Source organism: Pantherophis guttatus, chromosome 13 (assembly GCF_059756535.1).
Source record: "Pantherophis guttatus breed Tessera chromosome 13, ASM5975653v1, whole genome shotgun sequence".
NCBI classification, from domain to species: domain Eukaryota; kingdom Metazoa; phylum Chordata; class Lepidosauria; order Squamata; family Colubridae; genus Pantherophis; species Pantherophis guttatus.
In genome coordinates this window covers 8,994,904-9,015,700 of record NC_142075.1, presented here as the reverse complement: position 1 = coordinate 9,015,700, position 20,797 = coordinate 8,994,904, and the positions used below count along the sequence as shown (strand labels likewise).

Sequence of the window (20,797 nt, the reverse complement as noted above, 5' to 3'; positions counted from 1 at the left end):
TGCAGACAGCAGGTCATTTGCGTCCTTTTTGAGGGTTGTTGTAATTTAGATAAAAGAAATAATGTGAATAAAAAAGGAATCATACAGAGTCAGATATATGGGCTCTGGGGGACCCTCTCTATTCACATTATTATAAGGGGAAGACGTGCTTAGATACATGAACTCTGAGATAACCTCTCTATTCACCTTATTATAAGAGAGGAAAGTGCTTGTTGGAAATTACATTAACAAACAGTTAAACCCCATTAAGTGGTAATATATCTTCTGAGACCTAGATGTCACGAAAGGACCGCCATATGGAAAACATCTGAGTGACCTCACTGTGAATGACACAAAGACCTATATGTTACAAAGAGTTACTTAATCCAATAAACCTACCTAAGGACAGCAGTAACTCTCCCATTAGCAACTTTGAGCACTTAAGGAAAAGTTGTGTGGCTAAGATAATTTTATAAACTAAAATTGATGCTTTAAGTAATTAGATGAACACATTATCCAATGTATGTAACCATATAGGGAAAATCAGATGTATGATCTCATGTTAACCATATATGGAAAATATATGATCTCACTGAATCCTTTGTCTTAGAAATGTATAAAACCATTGTATCAGAGTTCTCTCCTTGTTCAAAGCTCCAAGTACAAACTGCCTCTGAACCTTGCGCAATAAAACTGTCTCTGGCTAACCCAGGAATGTTGCTTAGTCCTCATCATTCCACAACAGTTGAAGCACGTGGAGGTTTATCTGTGTCCTCAGGGTCACCTGAGTGATGCTAATGGTTCCTGTAGCCTGCAATTTTTTCTGGCAATCCGTTCATACTCCCACCCCATTCAAAGGGAGTTCATTCCAAATTGTATAGCTAAAAGTCTGTAGCGATTCTTAGTCATCCAGGTCATGGTTGTCCCAAAGGTGCTTTTTCAGGAGGCAACTCGACTTCCTTGGGTTTTTTAGAACAGACATTGCATTTAGAATGCAATGTCTATTTAAAACAACCACCACCAGATTTTAAGACCAAAAGATCTTGGAATGGGCATCAGAAGGGGAATTAACTTCGTTTACCTTCCCGTATCCAAGAGATGAAAGGTGTGGGATTTGCCGATGCGACACACTCCATCACAACAGTCTCTCCAACTACCACGGTGGCATTCTCCGGTGCGGTGACAATGACTACATCACCCATCGTTGGTTGTTGGGGACCTAGGGCAACAAAATTCAGATTTACGTTTTCCCCCTCCATTCCCCAGACACATATTTCAATCAGAAGGAATTCACCAAAAGCAAAAAAAAAAAAAAGTTTTCTGAGTCCAGTGTTCAAGCTTTGCATGAGAATGAATTTCTTAGATAGTTAGACAGACTAACACTCTTATAAAATCTACACCACCTACAAATGCTTCCTTCCATTGTGAAAGTTTTCTGGTTTTCAACTTTGGGAACAAAGGAAAGAGAGGAAGGGGAAAGAAAGAAAGAAAGGAGGGAGGAAGAGGAGGTTAGGGGGAAATGAAAAGGATGGAAGGGCACAGATGGGAGAAAGGAAAGAAGTTAGTTGAAAGAGTGGGAGAAAATAAAAAGGAGGGATGATCTCAAATCTTTTGAAATTACTAAAGGTAAAGGTAAAGGTTCCCCTCGCACATACGTGCTAGTTGTTCCTGACTCTAGGGGGCAGTGCTCATCTCTGTTTCAAAGCCAAAGAGCCAGCGCTATCCGAAGAAGACATCTCCGTGGTCATGTGGCCGGCATGACTCAATGCCAAAAGCGCACAGAACGCTGTTACCTTCCCACCAAAGGTGGTCCCTATTTTTCTACTTACATTTTTTACGTGCTTTCAAACTGCTAGGTTGGCAGAAGCTGGGACAAGTAACGGGAGTTCAGCCCGTTACGCGGCAATAGGGATTCGAACTGCTGAACTGTCGACCTTTTGCTCGACAAGTTCAGTGTCTTAGCCACTGAGCCACTGTGTCCCTCTTGAAATTACTACATTTCCCCAAATTTTCACAGTTGAAATTTCAAAGAGTTGGGTACACTTGTAGGAGTTCAGTCATGATGAATTCAACTTGGACTCTGGTTACTACAAAAACTCTTGTTCTTAGATGCTGGGTATTCCATCCTTGGACTTCTTTACTCAAAACATTTTTCTCCAATGTCTGAACTTGAAGAAAAAAAACTGTGATTACTTTGAGGAGATGCTCTTAACACTCAGCTATAATTTCTTTTCTTCTCCTGTTCTCTCCTGTCTGTCAGCACTTCAAGCTGCATTTACTCTAGTGCTGACATAAGAAGGAGAAGTGGAGGCGTCTGGAAAGGGATGTTTGACTTTTCACCTACTTATTTTCCCTGGAGATAATATCCCCTAGGAGATGGGATGGGAGGGGGGAAATTCCTTTGAGCTGGAGCGGTAGATAAGGGGTAGAATGACTTGGAAGATGGCCAATGAGTGCAGGGGAGTGGGGAACAGAAAGGGAGGGTTTTGGGTCTGGAAGTCAGTGTTGGCTTCAATGAGTCGGAGGTAGAATGTCGTGCTTAATAAATGGGAATTTTTCTTCAAAGACTTTGTTTGAAATGCAATTTATTTGAGACAACCTCGAAACCTGACACTGTCCTCAATTCATTCGCCTTGGGAATTTTTAGCCTAAACCTCTCAAGGCCAGGACAATCTACCATATTAAAGTCACAGAAAAACTTGTGTTAAAAAAACACAACAGGATTCGTTTCTCTCCCTTTTTACCAACTAAGCCATTTTTTACCCAACTCACTTGATTTAAACTTGCATTAATAACTTTAATGCTAGCATTTATGTTTTTATTTTTTGAGGCAAAGAAAGTACAAGTCTTAGGAAGCGGACAAAAACAATCCCTTGTTTTTAAAAGAGGAAAAACTAAACAAATACTTGGCTGGATTCCTTCCTCCCATTCACAGTCCAAATCCACAACTGTTTGGGGAGGAAACAAATGCACATTTAATTCTCAGCCCCCCCCCTCAGTAATTAAATTTTCTCCCCACCAACCAATTTTCCACCGCTTAAGTTCCTAATTAAATAGGTTCGTGCTTGCAAAATCCTTTGGAGATAAAATAGGAGGGTTCCTAATACAAATCAATGTTTAATTTCTCTCGCCATAGTAGGCTGTCCTCGGGGGCCCCGTCATCCTTTTTGGGGTTTTCACAGGGAGTCAAAAAACTCAAAATGTGATGGAAACCCAGCCTGTACCCTCTTGAACGGCTGTCCAAACCAGTAGCATTTGCAAAACATTTCACGTCAAGGGCTAACTGCCTTCTCGCTTTCTGAGCAACCAGGAAAGAAGGAAAAAATAAATCACAGATGGATCTTTTTTTCCCCTTCTCTTCTCCTGAACAGCTGCTCAAAGCCTGAATCCATCCATCCCCAGGGAGGTTGTGGGTTGCTGGAGAGGGAGGTGGGTGGGGGCTTCAACACAATGTCAAGCTTCTGTTCAGGAAAAAGGATGAGAAAGTTCACGCCAAGCCTACTTGTTCTATCGGTTTTCTCTCTTCCTCTTGAGATGCTGAGAGCAAGAACCCAAGGGAGATCCAGCACTCTGTCATCAACTTTGACCCCACTAGGGTTGCTGAGAGCCAACATGAATAGTATGCTGGCACTTAACTGCATACATTGCCTGCAATTACTGCGAGTTCAAATCTCACCAGGCTCAAGGTTGACTCAGCCTTCCATCCTTCCGAGGTAGGTAAAATGAGGATCCAGATTGTGGGGGCAATAAGCTGACTTTGTATAAAAAAGAACACCGCTTGGGGGAGGCCATAAAAGCCCTACTAAGCAGCTATATACAAAAGTATGAAGGCTATTGCTTAATGCATTGTAAGCCGACCTGAGTCTCCAGAGAAGGGTGGCATATAAATCGAACCAATAAATAAATAAACAAACAAACAAACAAACAAACAAACAAACAAACAAACAAACAAACAAATAAATAAATAAATAAATAAATATGTGCCGCACACAAAGCTGTGGTGCACTGCAGGGCATGGAATCTCAAACTAGGGCTGGGGAAACTGGACGTGGTCCTTCCATGTAGGGTTAGGTTAAAGAGATAATACCTTCTTCTTTTGTATCAGGAGGAGTCTGGAAGCATCTTTTCTGACTCCCAGCTTTTATTTCTGAATTAAATTTACAGCACTAGCACTACAGCATTTAAGATTTACGTATCACTCCGTAGTGCTTTACAGCACTTCTGAGTGCTTTACAAAATGTCAGCATTTTGCCTCCCGACAATCTGGGTCTTCATTTTACCGATCTCAGAAGGATGGAAGGCTGAGTCAACCTTGAGCCGGTCAGGATCGAACTGCTGACAGTGGGCAGAGTTTGACTGCAATACTGCACTCTAACCGTTAGAGTGCAGTATTGCAGTCAAACTCTGCCCACTGTCAGCAGTTTGATCCTGACCGGCTCAAGGTTGATCAGTAAAATGAGGACCCATATTGGGGCAGGAGCAGTGAGCTGAGGCTTCCCTCCCTCCCAGACGGAGGCTTGGGGCCGTGCAAGAAGCCCGCTTAGGCGGGGAGGGAGGGAAGCGTGCCCCCTCGCCCTGGCGATTCTCACACTGCTCCTTCCCTGGTGGCGGCAGGAGCAGAGGGCTGAGGCTTCCCTCCCTACAGGGGCCTGCAGATTGGTGCAGGAGGCTTTCCAGGCCCATAACGGGGCATGGAGGGCCTCATGCAGCGCCCTTGTGCCCCGTTTTGGCTTCCAGGTTGGTGCAGGAGGCTTTCCAGATCCAAAATGGGGTGCGGGAGGTGTATGTGCACATTTTGGGGGTTCAGGCATGCGCACGTGCTTTGGGCACTTGGCACTAAAAAGGTTAACCATCGCTGTACAAGGAAATCGGTGGAGACAATATCATAGATGTGCAGCTTTTCCTCAGCAGGGACAGGGGTTCCTTGAGTGAGTGCGTGGCGGTTGGAGATGACGCTCGGAGTTTGCTGCTGGCAGAATTTCATTTCAACTGACAGATCTAATTGCTTGCTGTGGTCATGCCCCACAGAAACATGTTTTCTGCGTCAAATATTTGTACAAGATCAGAGTGTCGGAATAGAACTAGCAGCATGCAAAGCTGCCTTCTTTTCTTCTCCAGGAGAAAGCACAAGGGTAGGAAGAAAGTAGAGGCAAGGGTGGGATTCAGCTGGTTGAGACCGGTTTTGACGAACCGGATGTTAATTTTAATCTGATTTGCCGAACAGGTTGTTCCAAAGACTGGCTTATCCTGCCCACCCCTCCCTGCCCCTCCCAGGAGTCTCCATGCAGCCCGTTTTGGATGCGAGGTAAGTGCAGGGCCCGCCCGGAGGCTCTGGGAGGGTGAAAAATGGGCCTACTGGAAGACCAGAAACGGGCATGTTTCCAGCCTCCAGAGGCCCTCCAGAGCCCAGGGGAGGCCATTTTCACCTTCCTGGAGGCTCGAGGAAAGTCTCCGGACCCTCGGCAGGGCGAAAACGCCCTCACCCCCGCCATGGTGCAGGAGGCTGAGTAAGCTGTGCCCCCATTGGCCACGCCCACCCAGCAACTGCCCAGTAAACCGGTTGTTAAATTTTTCAGTCCACCACTGAATAGAGATAGGCATGTCGAGGGTTAGTACCACTTTATAATGCTTATAGTGTCTCTATAAGACCACACTTGGAATATTGCATCCAGCTTTGGTTGCCACAATATAAAGAAGATTTTGAGATTCTATAATAAGAGTGCAGGGAAGAGCAATAAAGATGATTAGGGGACTGGAGGCTAAAACCCATGAGGAACGGTTGTAGAAACTGGATATGTCTAGTTTAATGAAAGGAAGGAATGGGGGTGACATGATAGCAGTGTTCCAATATCTCAGGGGCTGCCACAAAGAAGAGGGAGTCAAGCTATTCGCCAAAGCACCTGAGGGCAGGACAAGAAGCAATGGGTGGAAACTAATTAAAGAGAGAAGCAACCAAGAACTAAGGAGAAATTTCCTGACGGTGAGAACAATTAAAGGCAAGTCAGTGGAACGACTTGCCTTGAGAAGTTGTGGGTGCTCCAACAATGGAGGTTTTTAAGGAGAGACTGGAGACCCACTTGTCTGAAATGGTTTAGGTCCCCTGCTTGAGCTGGAAGACCTCCTGGGTCCCTTCCAACTCTGTTATTCAGGTATCTTCTGGTGGCATGTCATGGGAGTTCTGACAGAATGACCAACATGGAGTCATTTGATCACATTAACAGATTAACATAGTTGGGAGGGACCTTGTAGGTCATCTAGTCCAACCCCCTGCCCAAGCAGGAGACCCTGCCCTATTTCTGACAGATGGCAGTCCAGTCTCTTCTTGAAAGCTTTCAGTGATGAAGCTCCCACCGCTTCCGAAGGCAACTTCTGTTCCATGGGTTTATTGTTCTTACTGTCAGAAAATTTCTCCTTATTTCTAGGTTGAAACTCTCCTTGATCAGTTTCCATCCATTATTCCTTGTCTGGCCTTTGGGTGCCTTGGAAAGTAGCTTGACCCCCTCCTCTCTGTGGCAGCCCCTCAAATATTGGAAGACTGCTGTCATGTCTCCCCTGGTCCTTCTCTTCACTAGACTAGCCATGCCAATGACATCTCCCATGACATACTGGAAAACAAACCTCAAATATTGGAACAAGCAGGAGACACTGCCTCAACAGAGGGCAACCTTTGGTCAGGAGCCCAACTGGTGAAGCTCTACTTCATTTTTCCTTTTAAGCAATGGAGGGCAGATGGGCACACAGCACTGGAATGCAGGCTCTCCCTGTTTATATTTCTTTAGGGGCTTCCGGAAACAAACAATAAACAATGTAAAAGAATCCGTACCAATATAATGCATGATATAATCTATTTAAAATATGGACACACCATATTTCCATTGAAACCTTCATGTAGCACTTGGACAAATCGAATTCCGGCACCAGATTGGATTTAGCAAATTAAATATCTCTATGTAATTTCTCTTGACTTAATTCATAATATTGACTTTTATGAAATGACTCGCCTTCTGCTAATGGAAGAAGAGGTTAATGGGATGTACAAAGGAAAACCCCTTCAGCTGAAAAACTGATCAAAGTCACCCCAAACTAAAGGACTGAGAGCTTTGATCTCAATTTCTCCAGAGGGCAGAAGTGGCACAGTGGTTAGAGTGCAGCACTGCAAGCTACTTCAGTTGACTGCTAGCTGCAGTTCGGCAGTTCAACTCTCACCAGGGTCAAGGATGACTCAGCCTTTCATCCTTCCGAGGTCGGTAAAATGAGGACCCAAAATTGTTGGGGTTTACAGGCTAATTCTGTAAACCACTGGAGAGGGCTGTAAAAGCACTATGAAGCAATATATAAGTCTAAGTGCTATTGCTATTGCTAAGTAAGATGATAAACTTACTTAATAAACTTATTTGGAGCATATGCACCAAAGACAAATTCCTTGTGTGTCCAATCACACTTGGCCAATAAAGAATTCTAATCTAATCTAATCTAACTGGCTTGCAAAATGAAGAAGACTTCTCTGGCCAGCTATAGTCGGGTTCTGGAATGCCTACAGACATAGCTGACATATTTCCAAGGGTAGCTTCAAAGACATAAAAGACTCTGAACTTAAGGACAAGAATCGGAGATCTTAACCAGAGGTTTCATGTGTCACACCTTGATGTTCGGGTGAAGAACATTATCTGACCAGGGTTACTCTAACACCAACCATCTTCTGCCCCTCAACCACAACTTCTCCGTTTCTTCCTGGGTTGGCGAAAACATCTCTTTGCAAAGGCCCCTCCCAGTCTCATTCTGCTTTGGAATGCAGATTCCTAAAAAAATGTCTGGAACTTAATACGGAGCAGTCTGCCCAGCCTTGTGTGTAACATCTGCCTTGTGTGTAACAACTGCTCAAATCCTTGCTACCAGGAAGGCAGAAAACACCACAATATGACCTTTTCAACCTCGGCTTTAAAATAGCATTTAATCCAAGAGAAAAAAAAGCATCCATGCCACCCATCCATAGAAGCAAAACAAAGACCTTTTTTTTTTAAAGCACACAAAGAACGGTTGTAAGAATTGGGTATGCCTAATCTAGTGAAAGGGAACGCGGTAGCTCAGTGGCTAAGACGCTGAGCTTGTCAGTCGAAAGGTCGGCAGTTCAGCGGTTCGAATCCCTAGTGCCATGTAACGGGGTGAGCTCCCGTCACGTGTCTCAACTTCTGCCAACCTAGCAGTTCGAAAGCACGTAAAAAATGGAAGTAGAAAAATAGGGACCACCTTTGGTGGGAAGGGAACAGCGTTCCATGCGCCTTTGGCGTTGAGTCTTTGGACAGCGCTGGCTCTTCGGCTTTGAAGCGGAGATGAGCACTGCCCCCTAGAGTCGGGAACGAGTAGCACATATGTGCAAGGGGAACCTTTACTTTTACCTTTTAATCTAGTGAAAAGAAGGATTGGAGTGACATGATAGAAGTCTTCCAATATTTGCGGCAGGGGTGAAATACTCCCAGTTCAGACTGGATCGCCCGATACAATAGCGATGGTGGCAGGTTGTTGGGAGAACTGGTAGCAAAAATCCCTGCTCCCCTGCCGCCCAGCTGAGCTGCGCAATCATCAGAGGCTTTTTTTTTTTTTTTTTTTTTTACTTTTAAAAGCATTTTTTCTTTGGCCGAAAAAATGCTTTTAAAAGTAAAAAAAAAGCTTCTGATGATCGGGTGGCTGAGCTGGGATCATCAGAGCCTTTTAAAAGCATTTTTTTACAACCTCTTCGACTGAAGAGGTTGTAAAACAATTAATCAGTGGAATTAATCACAATTAATTCCAGAAGTTGTGTCTGTTCCACCACTGGTTTTTAAGAAGAGACTGGACAGCCGCTTATCTGGAATGGTATAGGGTCTCCTACCTGAGAAGGGAGTTGGACTAGAAAACCTCCAAGTTCTCTTCCAACTCTGTTATTCTTTGTTCTGTGTTCTGCGTATTATACTAATTTTTCCCCACTTTGTTTCGGTCTAACAATGGCTGAAATCCCCAAATCAATCGTTGCCACTGTGTGTAATACACTGAGAAGAAAAGATTTGCACAGCCTCCTTGAAATTCAATAAAAGCTCAGCAAGCTTAACTGGAAAAGATTTTAATTGGGCTTTTGCCTCAAATCTCTTTTGACTTATTCTTTGAGATATGGTGAGAAAGAATGAATCAGAAGAGGTCCTATTTCCTTTCATTTTTGTGTTGTTTGTTCTAAAATAAAATTAAAAAAATTTACAGAAAGGTGTAGGAAAAGGATGAAGGGTAGATGGAAATGAAGAAAAACATTGGAGTCTACCCTGATATGTGATTAAATAATGACGATTTCTGTATAAACTGACCACATTCTAACAACATGAGTTTGATTTTGCAACTGTCGTACAAGCAAAATATCATTATTCAGCTGCAGGAGGAAAGATTTAAGTAACTGCTGAGGATTTCAGCCTAAAACTGCAGCGGGGAAGTCTTTGAAACTGGGTTAGGAATCCTGATTTCCAATTAGTGAAGTTTCTCTTGCTGCTTGATGTGGTAGGGTAGGATTTCCAGGCCAGTACACATTTTCCTAGACAGCAGGCAATAATTCTCTGGAGCCATGGGGAGTTCTTCCAAAAATAAATTAAGGCTTAGGGCAAGGCCGTAGGTTGGGTAAGGGTGAAGATTCCGTTGGATGAATCATTTCATTCATTCATTAATGACAATTCCTGCGATTGCTCAGAATGAGGTCCAACTTACTGAAAAGATGGGAGCATCCTTCAACTGGAGGATTATGAACTTGGAAAAAATTCAGCAGGGTTGGTTAGTCCTTGGAGGGGAGACATGGTTGGACTCAGAAGTGGGACGAAAGTTGCGTATTGTTGCCAAGAACTGTATGAACAGAATAACGGAGTTGGAAGAGGCCTCAGAGGTCTTCTAGTCCAACCCCCTGCTCAAGCTTATCATTCCAGACAAATAGCAGTCCGGCTTCTTCTTAAAAGCCTCCATTAACGGAGCGGGGTGTCAAACACGCGTCGTCATGTCGTCGTCACGTGACGTTTAGAATTGTTTAGAATAACAGAGTTGTAAGGGCCCTTGGAGGTCTTCTAGTCCAACCTCCTGCTTAGGCAGGAAACCCTACACCACTTCAGACAAATGGTTATCCAACCTCTTCTTAAAAACTTCCAGTGTTAGAGCATCCACAACTTCTGCAGGCAAGTTGTTCCACTGATTAATTGTTCTCACTGTCAGGAAATTTCTCCTTAGTTCTAAGTTGCTTCTCTCCTTGATGAGTTTCCACCCATTGCTCCTTGTCCTGCCCTCAGGTGCTTTGGAGAATAGCTTGACTCCCTCTTCTTTGTGGCAGCCCCTGAGATATTGGAAGACTGCTATCCTGTCTCCCCTAGTCGTTCTTTTCATCAAACTAGACATACCCAGTTCCTGCAACTGTTCTTCATAGGTTTTAGCCCAGGGATGGGTTCTACTTACCTTTACTACCGGTTCGCAACGGGGCCGTGCGCACGTGCTCACTTTGCTCAAGTGCTCTTCTGCACAAGCGCAGAAGGTTCTGTGCATGCACAGAAGTGTTTTTATGACATCAGGGTCAGTGGGTGGAGCCTCCCGCCGGTTTTACTACCAGTACTATAGAACCGGTGCAAACCGGGGGCAACCCACCACTGTTTTAGCTGTATTAGGACTTTTTCCCCCTTCGCTAAACCGGGCGGGGTCGGGGTCAGCACATGATGCATCCGGCCGCGAGTTTGACACCCCTGAACCTCTGAAGGCAAATGATTCCACTAATTGTTCTCACTGTCAGGAAATGTCTCCTTGGTTCTAGGTTGCTTCTCTCCCTGATTAGTTTCCACCCATTGCTTCTTATTTTGCTTTCAGCTGATTTGGCAAAAAGGTTGACCTCCCCCCCGCCCCGTCTTCTTTCTGGCAGCCCCTCAAATATTGGAACACTGCTATCATGTCACTCCTAGCTCTTCTTTTCACTAGATTAGATGTACCCAATTCCTGCAACCGTTCTTCTTCATAGGTTTTAGCCTCCGGGCCTCTAATCATGTAATAATGATTAATCGTCTAATAGTCTAATCATGCCTGAAAGAAAGTTCTGATCAGTCTGCAAATCCACGTTGGAGAAAACCTCGCCAAATCTCTGCAGTTGTGCGTCTGTGCGTTAAACTGTGTTTGTACAAGGAAGGCTGCTTTTGCAGAAGAGAGATTCCATGATCAGCTGCCCTTGGCCACCCCTGATGGCTTTGGAAAGAAGGCAAGCCAGCAAGCGGCTTAGCCACCTGCTGGAGATGTCAAGATGTCAAGCCTTTCCGAGGTCCCAAACTTTAAAAAGACAGCCAAACAAGAAAAACAGCCAAACCGAGCATTCAGCGTGCACAGATGTGTCTTCTCATCCATATTCTGTCTGCTTTTGCACTGAAGCGGAGGGAGCAAAATGTAAGAAATACATTTCCCTCGGAGGGCTTGGTGACAGTTTAAAACTGCAGTTGTCAATTAAATGCTTTCGGAAACAGAAAAAAAAAAACATGGGGTCCCTGTCATTTTCTTGGCACGAACAGGTATTCCTTGACATACAACCATAATGGAGCCCAGATTTTTAAGTCATTGCAGTCATCAGCCAAAACATCACGTAACCAGACTTGATTTTATGACTGTTTTTCCAATGATTATAAAACAAGTCACTGCAGTTTTAAAGTGGATCATGTGATTGTTAAGCGAATCCCATTCTTCTCTGAATAGGTGGGTTTTTTTCCCCTCAGGAAACCGGCATACAGCACCGGAAACCAGTCAAATTGCAAATTGTGATTCCTTGATTATTGGATGCTGCAACTGGTTATAAATGTGAGCCAGTGGCCAAGCACCCCCGAAAGACAATCATACGATGGTGACGAAACGGGAAGGTGACAGTCATAACTTTGAGGATGAGTTGCAAGTAGCTTAAGTCTGTCAGAACTCTGAACAGTTATTAAACAACCAGTTTTAGGTCCAGAATTACCTATAGCCAAATCTTGGTGGTGGCATTTGGGAGCTGGTTTGCAGGATCTGGGGAGAATTTTATGGTGCAATTGGTAGCACTTTCTCTCCAACGGGTCTCCTACTCTTAATCTCATTTTTAAGTCCAACCCTGAATTGTCACCTGCCTCCCAGTGATATCACTGCTTCACCAATTGGTCCCCTGTCCTTATTGTTTTTTAAAAATATATATATTATTTATACATTTTTCTTCGGTATACATAAAACTCAATATTCACATTGACAGTGTGTTGTCTGGGTACAATCGATTTTGAATAACGATAACAAAAATTTTAACAATGCTATTTATAACAAGTATCATCAAAACATATTGATAATAATATTTGCTTATCCTTAATTATTCACCTTACATTATTTAATTAAACATTCTTTTCAATTTTAAGTTTCTAACTTCTGCCTCTGTTTTCTAGCCATCGGTAAAATGTCTCCCATGTTAAAAAGTATTCTGTTTCCTCCTTATTCTTAATTTTCATGGTTCATCTATCCATCTCGACACATTCTAATATTTGCTTTATTACATTTTCCTCTGCAGGGATATCTTCATTTTTCCAATTTTGTACATACGTTTACATGTTTTGCTGCTGTTAAAACGTGTCAAATCAAGTATGTATTTCCTTTATTGTATTTTTCTGGTAAGATACCCAACAAAAACAATTCTGGTTTTAAGTCTATTCGTTATTTTGCCATTTCTCCTAGCCAAATTCATATTTTCATCCAATATTTTTTATCCTTTGGGTCCCCAGCCTTTATTGAGAAGACTTCAGCCATTTATAAGCTGCTCGCTCTGGCTTTAGAATATCTGACCAGTCAGTTATCTCAAAAACCCTTTGCAAAATTTTTTGCTGGGATCGTTATATCCATGCAACAGATGGAAGCATCTGAGACTGAAAGAGAGAAACTTTAGAGATAGCCTCCCGTAATTCATCCACCCTGCCCCGCTCCCAAATTTGTAAAATGTACCTTTCAAGAGAGTGAGGGGAGCATCCAGGCTGTAGCGACTTCCTACTGCATTGGTTGCCACGCAATGGTAGGCCCCAGCATCTCCTTCCTGGACATCCGTGATTTGCAGGACACCATGTGGAAGGACGATGAACCTACGAGCCCAAGGATGAAGAGGAAAGATCAATTCCTACGCTGGATCAAGTCAAAACACAAGAACACACTAGCAAGCGCAGCAAAGACGATAAAGGATCTGGAGGCTAAATTAGAACTTCCATTCCCCATGTGTAGAAGGTCTCCTGCCTTGAACAGGGAGTTGGATTAGAAGACCTCTGAGATGCCTTCCAGCCCTATGATTCTATGTTAATAGCAATAGCACCAGTGGTGGGATTCAAATTTTTTTTATTACCGGTTCTGTGGGCATGGCTTGGTGGGCGTGGCATGGCTTGGTGGGTGTGGCAAGGGAAGGATACTGTAAAATCTCCATTCCCACCCCACTCCAGGGGAAGGATACTGCAAAATCCCCATTTCCTCCCAATCAGCTGGGACTTGGGAGGCAGAGAATAGATGGGGGCGGGGTCAGTCAGAGGTGATCTTTACCGGTTCTCCAAACTACTCAAAATTTCTGCTACTGGTTCGTCAGAACCTGCTGAATACCACCTCTGAATAGTACTTAGCCTTATATATTGTCCCACAGCCCTCTCTAAGCGGTTTACAGAGTCAGCCTATGGCCCCCAACAATCTGGGTCCTAATTTTATCAACCTCAGACGAATGGAAGGCTGAGTGAACTTTGAGCTAGTCAGGATCAAACTCCTGGCAGTGGGCAGAATTAGCCTGCAGTACTGCATTCTAACCACCGTGCCACCAAGGCTCCTTGTTCTGTGTTCTAATCCCTCTATGAGTTTCTTAGAGCTGGTCATAGATAGACACACTGGACCATTCTGACAATCCAGAGATAAACCCGTCAGTTGACACAACTACCTTCAGGCATCAAGCTTAGGCATAGACCACAGCTTGCAAGCCACAACCAGTGAGGCTTAGCAGCTCCAACTTAACTAACTCTGTTGCGTTTGATGCAATGAGTGAGCCCTGCATAATTTACCTTGGTTCCGAAGGCACAGCCTCCTTGTCTTTCTGCCAAGTGATGACTGGAGCAGGCAAACCTTTGATCCGACACTCAAAACGAGCCATGCCATTTTCTGGCACAGATTGGGGTTCTGGATGTTGGAAAAATGGAGGCAAGGCTGTGGTAGGAGGTTGGGGGGGAGGATAACCATTGACAGGAGATCAGAGAAAGAGGAAAGAAAGAAAGAAAGAAAGAAAGAAAGAAAGAAAGAAAGAAAGAAAGAAAGAAAGAAAGAAAGAAAGAAAGAAAGAAAGAAAAAGGGAGGCATGAGTTACAAGCAGAAGAACAATCTGGCTTTAGACAAAGTTGACCTACTATTGATAATTGCTTTGCGGGTGGTTTTTTTGGTAGAATATTTAGTTTATTCAAGGAAAATTACAATACAAAGCACCAAAATATGAATATTAAAAAATATTTTTAAAAAATAGGGTTAATTTTGGGGATGACTTCGAATTGAAGAAGGATTCTTATTAAAACAACCTGTTTTGGGTATGGTCAAACATCAAACATTACATATAAAATTGTGTTTTCTCTGAATAAGACAGAATAATTGAGAACTGGGTCTGCTTGGGATAAATTATAGGAATGATACAAAAATATTTTCTTTTCATTCTGCCTTTTACTCTTCTTGATGCATGTGGTTTTCCCCAGTAGTGAGTTTCAAATCCCGGAGCTACCGGTTCGCTATTGCATCCGCAGAGCATTTTTGATGACATCTGGGCGGGTGGGAGGAGCCTCCCACCGCCGGCACTACCGGTTTGCCAGAACCGGGGCGAACCGGTAGCAACCCACCGCTGTTTTCCTGTTGTCTTATCTTTTGCATTCTGATACGTCTATTGACTGATCAATCAATCCATAATCCACAATAATACTTTAAGGAGAGGGGGAAAAATGAATTCCTTAGGAGGTTCTTGTTTGGATGGCACAATCCCTGTAAATTGGGTACAGTTTTTTTTTTTTATGAAGACCGTGAAAATAAAACGCCAATTTCACTCAAATCAGGAGATTTGCTTTACTGTGTACATTTCCTTGGACAACAAGAAACTATTTTTTGTACTTTAAAGCTAGCAGAGGGAGTATCAAATTTCAGACGGGTTTCGCTTCCTTGCCTGGCCATTTAACCTGTCAAACAAGTTTTGCTAATGGACGCAGATTAATAAAATAGGCTTTATGGATAAGTCGCTTACACAAATGATGCATGGGCCATTAGAATGAAATGCGATCAGGATTTATTGAAACGGTTGTGTTTCTTCCTATATAGGTTGTCCTTGACTTATGACCACAATTGAGGCCAGAACAGGGGCAAGTTTCAAAACCTGTCGCTACTGGTTCTCTCGTGGGTGCGCACACGTTCACGCGCGTAACACTTCTGCACATGCGCAGAAGCGTCCAGGCGGGTGGGCAGACCTCCCGCCACCGCCGCTACCGGTTTTCCCAAACCGGGGCGAACCGGTAGCAACCCACCAATGGGCCAGAACCTCTGTTGCTAGATGAGGCGATTGTTAAACGAGGCGTGCACCGTGACCTTTTGCCACGGGGGTTAAGCGAATGACCACCGTCGTTCAGTGAATCCTGTGGTCATTAAGCAAATCAGGCTTTCCCCATTGACTTTGCTTGTCGGATGCCGGCTGAGAAGGTCACAAATAGTGATCACATGACCACTGGGACACTGCAAACTGTCATAAATACACACCAGTTGTCAAGCGCACGAATTTTGATCACTAAATAAACAGAGATCCAGTTGTTCTGACCAAATATGACAAATCCTCTGAAGTTAACTCAAAAGATTCCTTTATTAGGAGCGCCGGCAGTCCCAGCAAAAAATTTCTCTCTCACCTCAGGCTAACAAGTCTGTCTGGCAGGGAGATTAATAATTGTCTGCCACACCTATTCATCTCCGCCCCCCTGCCTTTTATCCCCAGAGCTAGGGCGGTGGCTCTTTCGTCCCAAGGATCAGCCCATAGATTTCCACTGCTCTCCTCTCCTCTGCCTTCTGTGTCTGCGTGTCAGGCACTGGACCCAGCTGTTCCACCTCTTCCTCATCAGCCACCTCCAGACTTGGGGGTTGTTGACTCCCCATCTGAGAGCTAATGGACGGCCCAGGCTCTGCCTCTCTCTCTCTCTCTCTGACAGCTCCATTCCCTCTTCCCCCTCGGAGCTCTCAGGTTGCCTTGATGCTGACCCTGACTCCCACGCCTCCTCCTCATCTGATTCGGCTGCTCGCTTGAAAGGCTCTTGTAACAAATTGCAAAGGACAGTTACTCACAAGATTCTCGGAGCATCAGAGTTTGGCCAGTGACGGACCCAAACGGGCCCTGAGTGGTACAAGAATAATTTCCTTCCACACTGGAGCCTCCTGAGTGGTTGTCGTGTTTCACAGCTGCTTCGATTGACGCAATCAACAAAGAACCGTTGGGGAGGACACGGAGGTTGTCTGCTTCTCTCAGCGGATGCCCGTTCTTCTTCCACATAATATTGGAAAACTGCTCACCGGATGGAAAGGAACGGAGACCTAGCCTTAGGAAGAAGAAAGGGAGCAAGGAAGCGACAAGGGAAGAGAAAAGATTACTCGGTGCTGAGAACCAAGGATGTGCAAGGAAGAAGCTCAACTCAACCCTGCCTTGATTTTGTTTGGTATAAGGTGGAGCAGAGACCAACTCTAGCAAGCTTTCAAGATTCTGTTATGATTACCCTACATTGATGTTTCTCAACGTTGGTGTTGTGGCCTGCCGGTCGGACAGTGAGGAGGTTGGGGAGAAACTTGGGCCAGTCCTGAAAGCTGGGGAAAACTCAGACAAGGGCTCTGCGTTGGAGGCAGAGAGGGAGGTAGACAGCAGCAAGGCAGAGGAACAACTGGAGCCTGTTCCCAGTGCGCGCATGTGCAAAGCTGCCAGAAGACAAGAACAACTCAGAAAGCAGGGTCGACTCGGGAGTAAAGCCACACTTTGGAGGTGATTGGCCCCTTCCATAGGAAACAAAAGAGGAGCGAACGGAGAGTGGGCTTTTGCAGGAAACAATTCGTTCATTCCGTGACTCTGAGACTCTGTTCCAAGTTTTGCCTTGTACTGCGGTTGGAAACAAGTTACGTGCCAAATGAGATAAGGTGTGTTGAGAAATATTCCTTTGAAAAACTGTTTGGACAAACTTTGCTGACTGTGAATGAACGTAATTCACAGCTGTGTAAATAAAAGAGGTTTTGCCAATAATTCCTGCCTCCTGCTTGTTAAGGGAGCCTTGGTCAGAACAGTTGCTGACCTTAAGACCTGTGAACTTCCAAACCAGAATTTTTCTTACTGGGAATTACAGAAAGAAAATATAAGAAAGGTACAAATTATTTATTACTGCATATACTCACAGCGGCACGAATAGCCTTCGCTCAAAAATGGAAAGAGAAAGATATTCCAACTGAAGAGGAAATATTACTGAAAATCTTTTAATTGTGCAGAAATGGACAGACTCACTTTGGAACTCAAGGATAAAAGCAAAACTAATTGTCAGCTTTGGAAGCCATATTAGGCCGGAAGCTCCAATGCTGCCACCTTCTCGTGTGTGGGAAAGTAGGAGGGGGGATTAAGGAGAGGGGTTGTTAGTAGACATAATAGCATTCTTCCTGTCGCGGTCTGGCATCTGGAGGAGTGGTCAGGGGGCTGGATCGAGATGGAGCAGACGTTGATTGGAGCATGTGACTGACTGGGGGGAAAAGGGGATGGTTTTGGGAGCTTTGACTTACTGAAAGAAAACCCGGGCTTTTCAGATTCGGGTTTTCCCAGATGTGCCAGATTGCCTATTCTAGTAAAGAGAACTTTTTGAAAATGCTTGCTTCCGCGTCTTTACTTGCAGTGGGGTTTTTTCTGGAACGCTGACACTAAGTACTACAAAATCTGGGAACAATTTTATGATTGGATAGATAACAAGAGGGTAGCCAAGACAAATGTATAGTGTTAGAACAAAAATATAGACGTTATTATAGATAAATGTATGTTTAAGAGATGAATAAATATACAGAAATAAGGAAAAAGTATTAATATATTATCTTTAAATAATGAACAAAGCTAAAGAACTATACATTTATACGAGTACTAATATTATTGTAAAGTGACCGAAGATGTTTGGAACCAGTGATGTCATATCTATGTCCAATGTTTTTTAATTTTGTATTATTAATAAAAAACTTTTTTTAAAAAAAGACCTGGGAACTTCAACTGCCAGAATTCCCCAGCCATGCATGGGGAATTTTGAAAGTTGAAGTCCACAGGTCTTAAGGTGCGCCAAGGTTGAGAAACATTGCCCTAAAACAATAAAGCAGGATTCCTGGAATCCTGACAGTGTCTTTTTCTTGACCGGACCTACCTCAAAGGGCTGACCTCAGGAAACAGACTGCAGCTCAGCTCCAACATCTCACTGGGGTTGAGGGTCACTTGTCCAGTTCCAGAGCCGCAACTCAACTCCAAGACCTGCACTCGAGAGGGTTCTCCTGCAGAAAAATGAGACAACCCCCAACTCATGTTAACCCATGGTTTGTAAAATTACAGTCTACGGAACCGGTCCGAATGGGCCAAGTTCTCACAAGTGCATAAATCAAAATGCAGCAGGTCCATTCCAGCTCAGTGTGTTGAGTAAGCACAGATCAAGGTTTTTAAGAAGAGACAAACGTTGTCCAATCATTTGCTAGAGCAGGAGGCTGGAGGAGAAGAACTCCAAGGTCCTTTCCAATTCTGTTATTCTGTTATAAGGGCTCATTGGGGGGAAAAAAATTGAGTTTTCTTGACAAGTAGGTAAATGATTTCTTTGCAAATAAAAACGAGACATGCTATTGGAGAGAGAGAGGGGAGGGAGGGGGGAGAGAGAGATGGAGAGAGAGAGAAAGATGGAGAGAGAGAGAAAGAGAGAGATGGAGAGGAGATGGAGAGAGAGAGAGAGATGGAGAGAGAGAGATGGAGATGAAGATGGAGAGAGAGAGAAAGATGGAGAGAGAGAAAAAGAGAGATGGAGATGGAGATGGAGAGAGAGATGGAGAGAGAGAGAGAGAGAGAGAGAGAAAGAAGGAGAGAGGAGAGAGAGAGAGAGAGAGAACACACACCTTGGCAAGAAAGAATATATCTTCATATGTAGGAGAACATATAGGTAGCTCTTGACTTACAGTGATTCATTTAGCAATTGTTTGAATCTATGACAGTACAGATAGTCCTTGACTGACAACAGTTTGTTTAGTGCCCATTCAGAGTTACAACTCTGCACTGAAAAAACTGACTTATGATCCTTTTTCGCAGTTATGGCAGCGTCCCCGCAGTCAGATGATCAAAATTCAGGGGTTTGGCGCATGTTCACACATGTGCATGTCCACGCATGTGTGCGTTCTCATGTTCACCTTTCGGTTTGGGCATGCACAAGCATGCAGTTTGGGCACTTGGTGTCTAAAAGATTCACCATCACTGGTATAGGGTCTCCTGCTTGAGCAGGGGGTTGGGCTAGAAGACCTCCAAGGTCCCTTCCAACAACTCTGTTTTGATCGATTGATTCTGCTACTCTGCTTTCAATCAACCTGTCGTCATCCCCCCACAGCTGATTTTTGTTTTCCTGGCTCACTTTTTTTTTTTTTTAATCAGCCTGGGTGAGAAAGAGTGTGGCACTCTGCCCATGCTTGAATGGATTTTACAGCAATTCAACCAAGCAGCCTATTAAACCTTTTGCTACCGATTGCTGATAAACAGGCCGTGTTGGGGGTGGGGGGGGGACGGGGGACGGTGTGCAGGGGAGAAGGAGGGAGAGAGGGAGTTAGGAGCCGAGAGGAAGCAAATACACTTATGAGCTTGTAATTAACTGCACCAATGCCCAGAATGAACACAAGAGATGTCGAAATGCTTCAAAAAAAAAATGCAAAGGTAGCTAGGGACCAAAAAAACAAAACAAAAACCCTCACATTATTGGCAAATAAAATGCTTCACTGCTCTATTAATTTAAAGTAGTCAGTTCTTCTTGTCTACACAATCCATCCGAGTGTTAATATTTCAAAACTAAGTATTGCCTGCTGTTTAACCCAACAGCTTCTTCCCACCTGGGCTACCTCATCTCTTTAATACAAGACCTTTCCTTCAAGGCCTTCCTTCCTTCCTTCCTTCCTTCAATGATAAGGAGCAGTGGTGAAATCTAAAATTTGTTACTACCGGTTCTGTGGGTGTGGCTTGGTGGGGGGGTAATGTGACTGGGTGGGCGTGGCCAATTTTTTTTTAACTTTTAAAACCATTTTTTCTACAACCTCTTCGGCGAACAGATTGTAAAAAATGCTTTCAAAAGGTTCTGACGATCCCAGCTGAGTTGCCTGATCGTCAGAGGCTTTTTTTCTTTTAAATGCCTCTGATGATCAGGCAGCTCAGCTTGGATCGTTAGGCATCGTCTTGGATCGTCAGCTTGGATCATCAACCTCAGCTTGACGATCAGGCAACTCAGCTTGGATCGTCAGAGACATTTAAAAGAAAAAAAGCCTCTAATGATCGCGCGGCTCAGCTGGGCATGGGGGGGGCAGGGATTTTTGCTACCAGTTCTCTGAACCACCCACCTTCATCGCTACCGGATCGGGTGATCCAGTCCGAACCGGAAGCATTTCACCCCTGATTAGGAGGCTAAAACGTACAAAGAACGGTTCCAGGAATTGGGTATGTGAAGTCTAATGAAAAGAAGGACGGGGGGGAGGGCATATTAGCAGTCTTCCAATATTTGAGGGGCTCCTACAAAGATGA

The 20,797-nt window shown here is 44.1% G+C and overlaps 1 protein-coding gene across 2 annotated transcripts in view; it reads right to left on the bottom strand.

Moving 5' to 3' along the window:
* IGDCC4 (immunoglobulin superfamily DCC subclass member 4) overlaps positions 1-20,797 on the bottom strand; it is a 96,347-nt gene that overhangs the window by 44,513 nt on the left and 31,037 nt on the right. Inside the window, exons 2-6 of one of the 2 annotated variants that reach the window (XM_087878313.1) lie at positions 18,411-18,534; positions 16,327-16,577; positions 14,037-14,178; positions 12,955-13,088; positions 1,061-1,198 (exon numbers count right to left, since the gene is read on the bottom strand). In XM_087878313.1, coding sequence (XP_087734439.1) covers positions 1,061-1,198; positions 12,955-13,088; positions 14,037-14,178; positions 16,327-16,577; positions 18,411-18,534 — 789 coding nt within the window. Of the gene's footprint in view, positions 1-1,060; positions 1,199-12,954; positions 13,089-14,036; positions 14,179-16,326; positions 16,578-18,410; positions 18,535-20,797 lie in introns of those variants that run through there. The other variant, XM_060694775.2, reaches the window with a different exon arrangement.